Source organism: Botryllus schlosseri, unplaced genomic scaffold, assembly GCF_051294905.1.
Source record: "Botryllus schlosseri isolate E-star unplaced genomic scaffold, Bs_hap1 Bs17a, whole genome shotgun sequence".
Taxonomy (NCBI): Eukaryota; Metazoa; Chordata; class Ascidiacea; order Stolidobranchia; family Styelidae; genus Botryllus; species Botryllus schlosseri.
Window position 1 is genome coordinate 2,209,385 of NW_027648626.1, and position 9,545 is coordinate 2,218,929.

The window sequence follows — 9,545 nt, forward strand, 5'->3', positions numbered from 1 at the left end:
TTTAGTATTCTATATCAGGCCGCAGTGGGGTATCACCTAGATCGGAAACACCTAAATACGGAAACACCTAAGTATGGAAACACCTAAATATAAAGCACAATCGACATCATCTAGGACATTTTACGTGGGATCTTTTTTCACGAAAAAAGTGTTGTCTTTTCTGATTTCAACGACATGAAAAAAATTACAGTGAGTGAAAGCTTGTTATGAGCGCAACCGGGTCATGCCCCGGCTAGGCATTCGCAAAGCGAAAACACGAAGAGAATTCGATTTTCGCAGAAACTTCGCGATATATGGGCATTTACAAGCGAAAGGACAAGAAGAATACGATTTTCGCTGTGATTTCGGTATATATAGATTGGTGTGCGTCTATATGGTAAAGAATTGTTATTGAACAGAATATTAGGTGGGGCAATGCCCCAGTTGCTCTATAGGACGAGCCGCCACTGCTATTTAACAATGACTCACTTTTATCAAGTTGATCAGTTGATTCTTCGTGAACGAGTCCGGAAACAAATTTGCGAACGACCGACCATCGATTTTCGTGGAGATGTTTTCCGTTGAATAGTGAGAATTCTTCAGCTGTCATATGAGCTATGAAGCTTGCTGCAAAGAACTCTTGTATGCTTTGATGACAGAAGAAGAAGATGAAATTACCCTCCATTAAATGTCGACTGAGCAGATTGTTGCCGGGAACCTTCATAATCAAGTCCTGAACCTCTTCGGAAGACAAACCTAATTTTTTAAAATCCTCCTTATAAAATACGACTCGAGTAGTATAGTAGATCGGTCGTGATGCGCCATGCGGTTCTTATGGGCCCGCTGGTGAGGTGCCGCGAAACTCGTGTTGGTGATGGCACCCTTTTGACCCCCCCTTCCGCTGGTGAGGTGCCATGTGTTCTTATGGGATCTCTGGTGATGGTACCCTTTCGAGTATAGGCTTCGTCGGTGACTCGCCGCGAAAACTCGTGTTGGTGACTCGCCTTTTTTGCTATAGGCGGTGGCGGTGATTCGCCTGTCGTGTATTCTTACGGGATCTCTGATGATTTACCATGCGTTCTTACGGGCGTGGCGGTGATTCGCACTTTCGAGTATAGCCATCTCTCGCGCGGTGTTGAATATGTACGAGCCACCAACAATAACCGCGCGGACGGAAACGTGGCTTGTTGTGAGGATTAAGCAGTGCGACCTATATTTCGAATGACCTGCGCGCTGAATTATTTCTCGTCCAGCCGCTACTATCGAATATTACACTATTCCATTCAGTGCGAAACAGTTTGCTAAATCTAGGAATCACTTCCAAGGTAATATTTTGGTAATTAGTTTACCACAGAGCCGGCGTAGACGGCAATCCGAATACCAACAATAGCCGCGCTCACAAACTAACAGTTCGAAAAGGTGTGAAATAGTTTGCTAAACCTAGGAATTACTCGTGTGGTATTATTTTGGTAATTAATCGGACACAGAGCCGGCGTAGACGGTGATTCGAATATCAACAATAACAACGGTCACAAATTACCACTTCAAATAGCTGTGAAATAGTTTGCAAAACTCCGCGATCGCTGACAAGATAATGTCTCGGTCATAACCATCTTTCTCGACTTGGTGTTACAGGCATATTGATCGCTCACGCGGTGAAGTTTTAGTAATCAGTTTGTCACAGAACTTGATATCGCTGGTAAGATTTAACAAGTAACGAATAACAGACCGCCAGTGTCGGTAACTTGAATAGCGACAAATTGTCACTTATTTCCGCTCTAACCCTAATCCTCTGTGAAGTGAACGCTTATTCAAAAGGGTGTGATATAATTGTAAAATCCGACGACCACTCACCGGATAATGCTTCAGACGCTCACAAGGTAATATTTCGGTAATTAGTTTGTCCCAGAACCGTCGCAGGCGGTGATTCGAAAACCAACAATTTGTCACTCGCCCGCGATCGCTATATGTTTCACGCCTCCAGAATAGTGGATGACTTTAGTTACGTGATAAGATCCATGAAAATATTCAATCAATGTGTTAGTTTATCAACTTGAAATGAAACTCACTACACAAATCAAGTCGATTCGTATCTGAATGTTTTAAATCGGTACAACTCTAATCCTTTGACAAATCCCTTAACGCGTTTTTGTTGAATCGAACGTAACCCGAATATTACTGACGCCGACTTTCAGCATCATCGAATTATTCGCACATTCCGCGCCGCTGTTTTCACACTTATAGAATCAATACCAACTATAACTCTACAAGAATCAAGAATCACAAGTATGTGCATTACGCAGTTATTGTCTTTATTAACTTGAAATCAAACACTTAACAAAAACACGCAACTAATCATTTGGCAACTCTAGCATTACCAAAAAATTCCAGTATTGTTGATTGAAAATCCTTGAGTCATTATTACCAAAAATGTTATAATACCGCATCGGAATCCATTCGCGGATGTACTAAAGGTAAATCCAGATAATCCAAAATGAAATATTTGGACTTTGACGCCAACTTTGATCCAGTCACATTCCAAGATCATACTTTGAAACAATCCTTGAAACTTACAACTCTATTCACGACTGAGTTTTCCGTTTATCAAATAGAGTTTCAGCAAATACTATCGCAATATTTTAATGTGTTACTACACACAATAGAATCAATCAATGAAATAGCACCTGTTGTAAATATTTCTAACTTGGCAACCACTTGTGCATACCGCAATCGACTTGTGACGCGATGAGTTAAATCGTAAATCGGAATATTTCAATCTATTTGTCGAAACCTTGAACAAACTATCAGGCTATTTTTTTTTGTTGTAATCGAGCGAACGGAAATAGTATTACGTCTCAACATTTTAACATCTTCCCATACACAAAAGAGTAAAATACAAAAAAGCCTTGTCAAGTCAATCCGTTTGTAACTTACCCAACCAAAGCAAAAAGTATCCTTATGAAAAGTAGACAAGACTACGCGAGTAATCACTACAATCCAAAATCCATAGCAAGTTCGGTTGTATTCATAGTCCGCCAACTCGTCTTTTCTTGTTCAACTGTGAAAGTAATTACTACTCGGTATACTCTACAGCATAAAGTAATTACTACTCGGTACACGCAACTTGAGATTGGCATATGTTGAGAATATACGACATTTGAAAGTTTGACCAACGTAGTTAAGAATTCGTTTCTTACGATCAAACGCAGGCGTTATATTGAAAATTATCGTGATGTAAACATAAGGATTGACACAGTGATTTAACATATGAGATTTTGTAATAGTTGATCAAGACTTGATTATTAAATTATTCACGGTAATTAGACCCGATGTTGTGGTAAAGGTTATGACAGCAACAAACTTTTCAGTACCATTGTTATTAACATATTGAGTTGTAAAACTATGCGTGTCTGAAATGTTCTTGATTGGAAAATTATTCCACCTTGATACAAATCAGTCTGCGTATCGCGAATATCAGAAAATATTTTACAAATGTAATTGTCTCCACTAACCAAGACTAAAGATGACACAACAATTTCCTTTGTTGAACAATAACCGGTACAATACTTTATCATCGTAATCTGCGGTGAGAATTGAAATACTTTCGCGCATTACCCGGTGTCAAGATATCACACTAGGCGAATTGTCATACCACCGCTTGATTAATGCTTAATCCGTTCTCACCATTTCACATACTTTGATCATTACAAAAGTAAATTGGAATATGTTTGCTAGATGCATTCAATTCAGTTAGAAATGTCTGGTACACAACAATCGTAATATCAAGGAAGTACTTGCTACACTGTAATTCACTTAACGTGTTTTGCATTGTTGTTCATTTGTAGTATTGATTGTTTTTGAACCCGCAAATAATAATTCCCGACATGAAACCAAACCGCTGAAAGTCGTTACCATCACAACGAGACAATTTGTACGATGTTTGCCAAATGTATTTATTTGTCTAACACATACACCAACAATGCAATCGAAAATTTTTCCGTTGTCATTCGCTAAAGTAAATGTCATCACAATACTCTGTCACTAAAAGACGTTACTTGTATGTGATTGAATCCCTAACAATTATCTCACTAAACCGAACTCCAAAGAAATTTTACTCACTCGACGGATATGAAACAACGTCACTTAATCGGTCTATATCGTTTTTTCTAAAGGTAAATCATATCCATCCTATAGAAAACAATTTTCACTAGCTCGGTAATGAAACCGAAGTCTTCATTCGATATTTTGTTTGTGTCAAATACTTTGCAATAAACACACTGGAGCGGTTGAGCTTTACATCATCAAGCTGTCATCCGTAAATCGAGATCACATCCGACTTGTAACTGTATCGTTTACCTAACCGAGTTGTATGCACAGTTTGATATTTTTTGTTATTTGGTAATTGCTGAATATACTACTTCGAAATACTCCCTTGGACGTAATTTCCATCATCGTAATAATCGAAGTACATTTGTGTCGAATTCGTAACAGCCGACTATGACATGATAAATTTTTGACAAGTTATGCTTGGAAGATTGGTTGTATATCACGAAAAATAATTACCGCTCATATTGATACTGTTATCCATTGTTCGGTATTTTCAAACGAGTAAAATTTATTACTTGAGTTTCTCCGCTTAATGCAAACATATGCCAATCTCAAGTTGCGTGTACCGAGTAGTAATTACTTTATGCTGTAGAGTATACCGAGTAGTAATTACTTTCACAGTTGAACAAGAAAAGACGAGTTGGCGGACTATGAATACAACCGAACTTGCTATGGATTTTGGATTGTAGTGATTACTCGCGTAGTCTTGTCTACTTTTCATAAGGATACTTTTTGCTTTGGTTGGGTAAGTTACAAACGGATTGACTTGACAAGGCTTTTTTGTATTTTACTCTTTTGTGTATGGCAGTGGTTCTTAACCTTTTTTCATCCAGCGCCCCCTTTCAAAAATTATCGTGCTCCAGCGCCCCCCTCAACTTCATATTGTAAGGAATGTAATAAAGACAATGAGTAAGAGGGAGGGCCGTAACAGCACTTCGTCAACCCCCCTAAAAACGATTGCCTTGCGCACCCATAGCGTGATAAACCGAACTTCTGAGGGCTTCGCCCCCACGAACCCCATATCGTGATTTTGATGGTCAGCAAAGTTTGTGTGGCCTGGTCGCCCTAGGTACCAAAATTTGCTATAATGCATGGTAATTGCATATTTTCTATAATGCATGGTAATTACATTTATAAGTCGCTATAAACTTTTTATCCTCTCAGCCCACGTAATCAGATTTACCAGTAGCACTGAGTGAGCTGTTGTATAGGAAAATAAGGGGCACGTAATTAGTAATTAAACATATTCGGGCGTTCCCGCAGGTACAATTATTCGTTCCCAGGGCCGTAACAGCACTTCGTCAGCCCCCCTCCCCAAACATAAAACGTTGGTCCTGGGCCCCCATCGGGTGATAAACCAAACTTCCGGGGGACTTCGCTCCCAGACCCCCATTAGGCTGTCCGCTATTTGCTGATAGCCTATTAGGTATCTACATTGGGTGTACATTTACTGAGGGAGCTATTCTCGCCTAGTCGCGAGAAGTGCGAAAAATTTCACTAATTAATGATTGAATTGGTCAATATCATCGGGAATTGCATGTAAATTGAGATCAATTTTTATCCTCTCTCTGCTCACGTAAACACATTTACCGGTAGAGCTGAGTTAGGTGCAATGTTCCCTCTAAGCTGCGCACGTGCGCAGTGCTGACACGATCTCTGCGCACAGAAAATCTACGTTGCGCACAACAAATCCGGAGTTATTACCTTTTTTTAGTCGTTACGCACTGTTGTCCAAGGGTCAGCGCAGTGAGTTCTTGAGTGTGCGCAGACTCATCAAAACTTAAAGCGAACATTGTGAGGTTTCTTGGAAACTGTAGGGCCCGTTACCAATAATTAAACATATTCGGGCAGGCAAACCCGTTGGTATGACCTCGTTGCATGATGTTATTTCGTGACCCCCTGTCTGCAATATCAAAAAATATAGAATCGCTCAACGGGGATATCGCCCAACAGGAATGTCCCTGACGCCCAATCGTACTAAACTAAAAGATGCACACGATTTCAGATTGGTATTTCTTCACTGACATATAATTTTTCCCTGCCAGATGGAATTCGTCTTCTGGGGTTCAGAATGCCAAGACAGGAACATTCGGTGTCAGTCATTTAGGCGCCCATGGACAATTAAACCTATATGTAATTTGAAGGCTATATGTAACGAAGTTTTCGGTGTTAATTTGCTCTGAATACTCATTAAGGATATGTCCTATCACCACATCATCTGCTACGAACCCATTTTTCTCCAGCGCCCCCCATACCGCCCCCCTGAGCCCAGCGCCCCCCATATCGCCCCCTGAGCGTTTCCGCCCCCCTTCAACATCGCCAGCGCCCCCTGGGGGGCGCTGGGGGCAAGGTTAAGAACCACTGGTGTATGGGAAGATGTTAAAATGTTGAGACGTAATACTATTTCCGTTCGCTCGATTACAACAAAAAAAAATAGCCTGATAGTTTGTTCAAGGTTTCGACAAATAGATTGAAATATTCCGATTTACGATTTAACTCATCGCGTCACAAGTCGATTGCGGTATGCACAAGTGGTTGCCAAGTTAGAAATATTTACAACAGGTGCTATTTCATTGATTGATTCTATTGTGTGTAGTAACACATTAAAATATTGCGATAGTATTTGCTGAAACTCTATTTGATAAACGGAAAACTCAGTCGTGAATAGAGTTGTAAGTTTCAAGGATTGTTTCAAAGTATGATCTTGAAATGTGACTGGATCAAAGTTGGCGTCAAAGTCCAAATATTTCATTTTGGATTATCTGGATTTACCTTTAGTACATCCGCGAATGGATTCCGATGCGGTATTATAACATTTTTGGTAATAATGACTCAAGGATTTTCAATCAACAATACTGGAATTTTTTGGTAATGCTAGAGTTGCCAAATGATTAGTTGCGTGTTTTTGTTAAGTGTTTGATTTCAAGTTAATAAAGACAATAACTGCGTAATGCACATACTTGTGATTCTTGATTCTTGTAGAGTTATAGGTGGTATTGATTCTATAAGTGTGAAAACAGCGGCGCGGAATGTGCGAATAATTCGATGATGCTGAAAGTCGGCGTCAGTAATATTCGGGTTACGTTCGATTCAACAAAAACGCGTTAAGGGATTTGTCAAAGGATTAGAGTTGTACCGATTTAAAACATTCAGATACGAATCGACTTGATTTGTGTAGTGAGTTTCATTTCAAGTTGATAAACTAACACATTGATTGAATATTTTCATGGATCTTATCACGTAACTAAAGTCATCCACTATTCTGGAGGCGTGAAACATATAGCGATCGCGGGCGAGTGACAAATTGTTGGTTTTCGAATCACCGCCTGCGACGGTTCTGGGACAAACTAATTACCGAAATATTACCTTGTGAGCGTCTGAAGCATTATCCGGTGAGTGGTCGTCGGATTTTACAATTATATCACACCCTTTTGAATAAGCGTTCACTTCACAGAGGATTAGGGTTAGAGCGGAAATAAGTGACAATTTGTCGCTATTCAAGTTACCGACACTGGCGGTCTGTTATTCGTTACTTGTTAAATCTTACCAGCGATATCAAGTTCTGTGACAAACTGATTACTAAAATTTCACCGCGTGAGCGATCAATATGCCTGTAACACCAAGTCGAGAAAGATGGTTATGACCGAGACATTATCTTGTCAGCGATCGCGGAGTTTTGCAAACTATTTCACAGCTATTTGAAGTGGTAATTTGTGACCGTTGTTATTGTTGATATTCGAATCACCGTCTACGCCGGCTCTGTGTCCGATTAATTACCAAAATAATACCACACGAGTAATTCCTAGGTTTAGCAAACTATTTCACACCTTTTCGAACTGTTAGTTTGTGAGCGCGGCTATTGTTGGTATTCGGATTGCCGTCTACGCCGGCTCTGTGGTAAACTAATTACCAAAATATTACCTTGGAAGTGATTCCTAGATTTAGCAAACTGTTTCGCACTGAATGGAATGGTGTAATATTCGATAGTAGCGGCTGGACGAGAAATAATTCAGCGCGCAGGTCATTCGAAATATAGGTCGCACTGCTTAATCCTCACAACAAGCCACGTTTCCGTCCGCGCGGTTATTGTTGGTGGCTCGTACATATTCAACACCGCGCGAGAGATGCCTATACTCGAAAGTGCGAATCACCGCCACCGCCTATAGCAAAAAAGGCGAGTCACCAACACGAGTTTTCGCGGCGAGTCACCGACGAAGCCTATACTCGAAAGGGTACCATCACCAGAGATCCCATTAGAACACATGGCACCTCACCAGCGGAAGGGGGGGTCAAAAGGGTGCCATCACCAACACGAGTTTCGCGGCACCTCACCAGCGGGCCCATAAGAACCCTATGGCGCATCACGACCGATCTACTATACTACTGACTCGCCCTTCTTCCATTCCTTGATAAGCCATTTCCTTCAATTTTAATAATATTTGGTGTATTTTGTCACGCTGTCGGATGTTTTCGACGTGTTGAAGAGCGGCAATGATTCTTTTATACAGTTCGGTAACTGTATTCGGCTGTGGTCTCGTCGGATCTCTCGCCATTACAACTGCTGTTAAAATTAGGAACACGGGAACTGACACCAAATTGAGTAGCCTGGGCGACATACTACGAATATTTCCCCAGGCTTCAGCACCACCTTTTCCGATTAAAAACACGAAAAGTTTTTCCGCGTCATTTGGCGTCAATCCTGAGAGAGTAATGATGTCGCTAGGTCGCGCCTTCGCAGGTAACTCTGACACTCTAAATTCGCGAGATGCGAAGACGATTTTCGCCTGGGGAAAGAGATTACCTGAGAGTATGTTGTACATGATCGTTGCTGTATCGGCTTTGGAGAATGGATTAATTGTATTGTAATTTGTACCACGGTCTATCTTCCACGTAGCCTGATCTAGACCGTCGAAATATAAAACTGCATTCGTTTGGTTTTCCAGCAACCACTTATAAGCATTTTGCTCATCTGAATCAGTTCTGAAAAGTCCTTCGAAGAGAAATGTAGATGTTCCGTGTTGAATATGTATCAAGTAAATAGTCATGTGATTGGTCCTTAGTTAATGTGTATATTCCAAATTACGGTGAGTACGACAATGATATATCGTTATTCTTATGGACGCGGCGATGATTCGTACTTTCGGGTATGGACTGCGGGCGGAATGTCGTAGTTTCAACAAAAAGGTGTGAAAATAGTTTGCAAAATCTAGGAATTACTCACATGGTAATGTTTAAGTAATTAGATTACCCCAGAGCCGGCGTAGACGGCGATTCGAATATCAACAATAACCGTGTTCACAAACTAACACTTCAAATAGGTGTGAAATAGTTTGCAAAACCCCGCGATCGCTGACAAGATAATATCTCGGACATAACCATCTTTAGCGACTTGGTGTCATAACCATACCGATCGCTCACGCGGTGAAATTTTCGTAAGCAGTTTGACACAGAACTTGATA

The 9,545-nt window shown here is 40.6% G+C and overlaps 1 protein-coding gene across 1 annotated transcript; it reads right to left on the bottom strand.

Moving 5' to 3' along the window:
- Position 1: 1 nt before the first annotated feature.
- On the bottom strand, positions 2 to 9,279 carry LOC145459721 (NLR family CARD domain-containing protein 3-like). The gene is made up of 3 exons (XM_080338274.1): positions 8,468 to 9,279; positions 469 to 768; positions 2 to 51 (listed from the first exon to the last, which is right to left on the bottom strand). The coding sequence occupies exons 1-3, from the start codon at positions 9,129 to 9,131 to the stop codon at positions 2 to 4; spliced, it is 1,014 nt and encodes a 337-aa protein (XP_080194400.1). The 5' UTR covers positions 9,132 to 9,279.
- Positions 9,280 to 9,545: the final 266 nt, after the last annotated feature.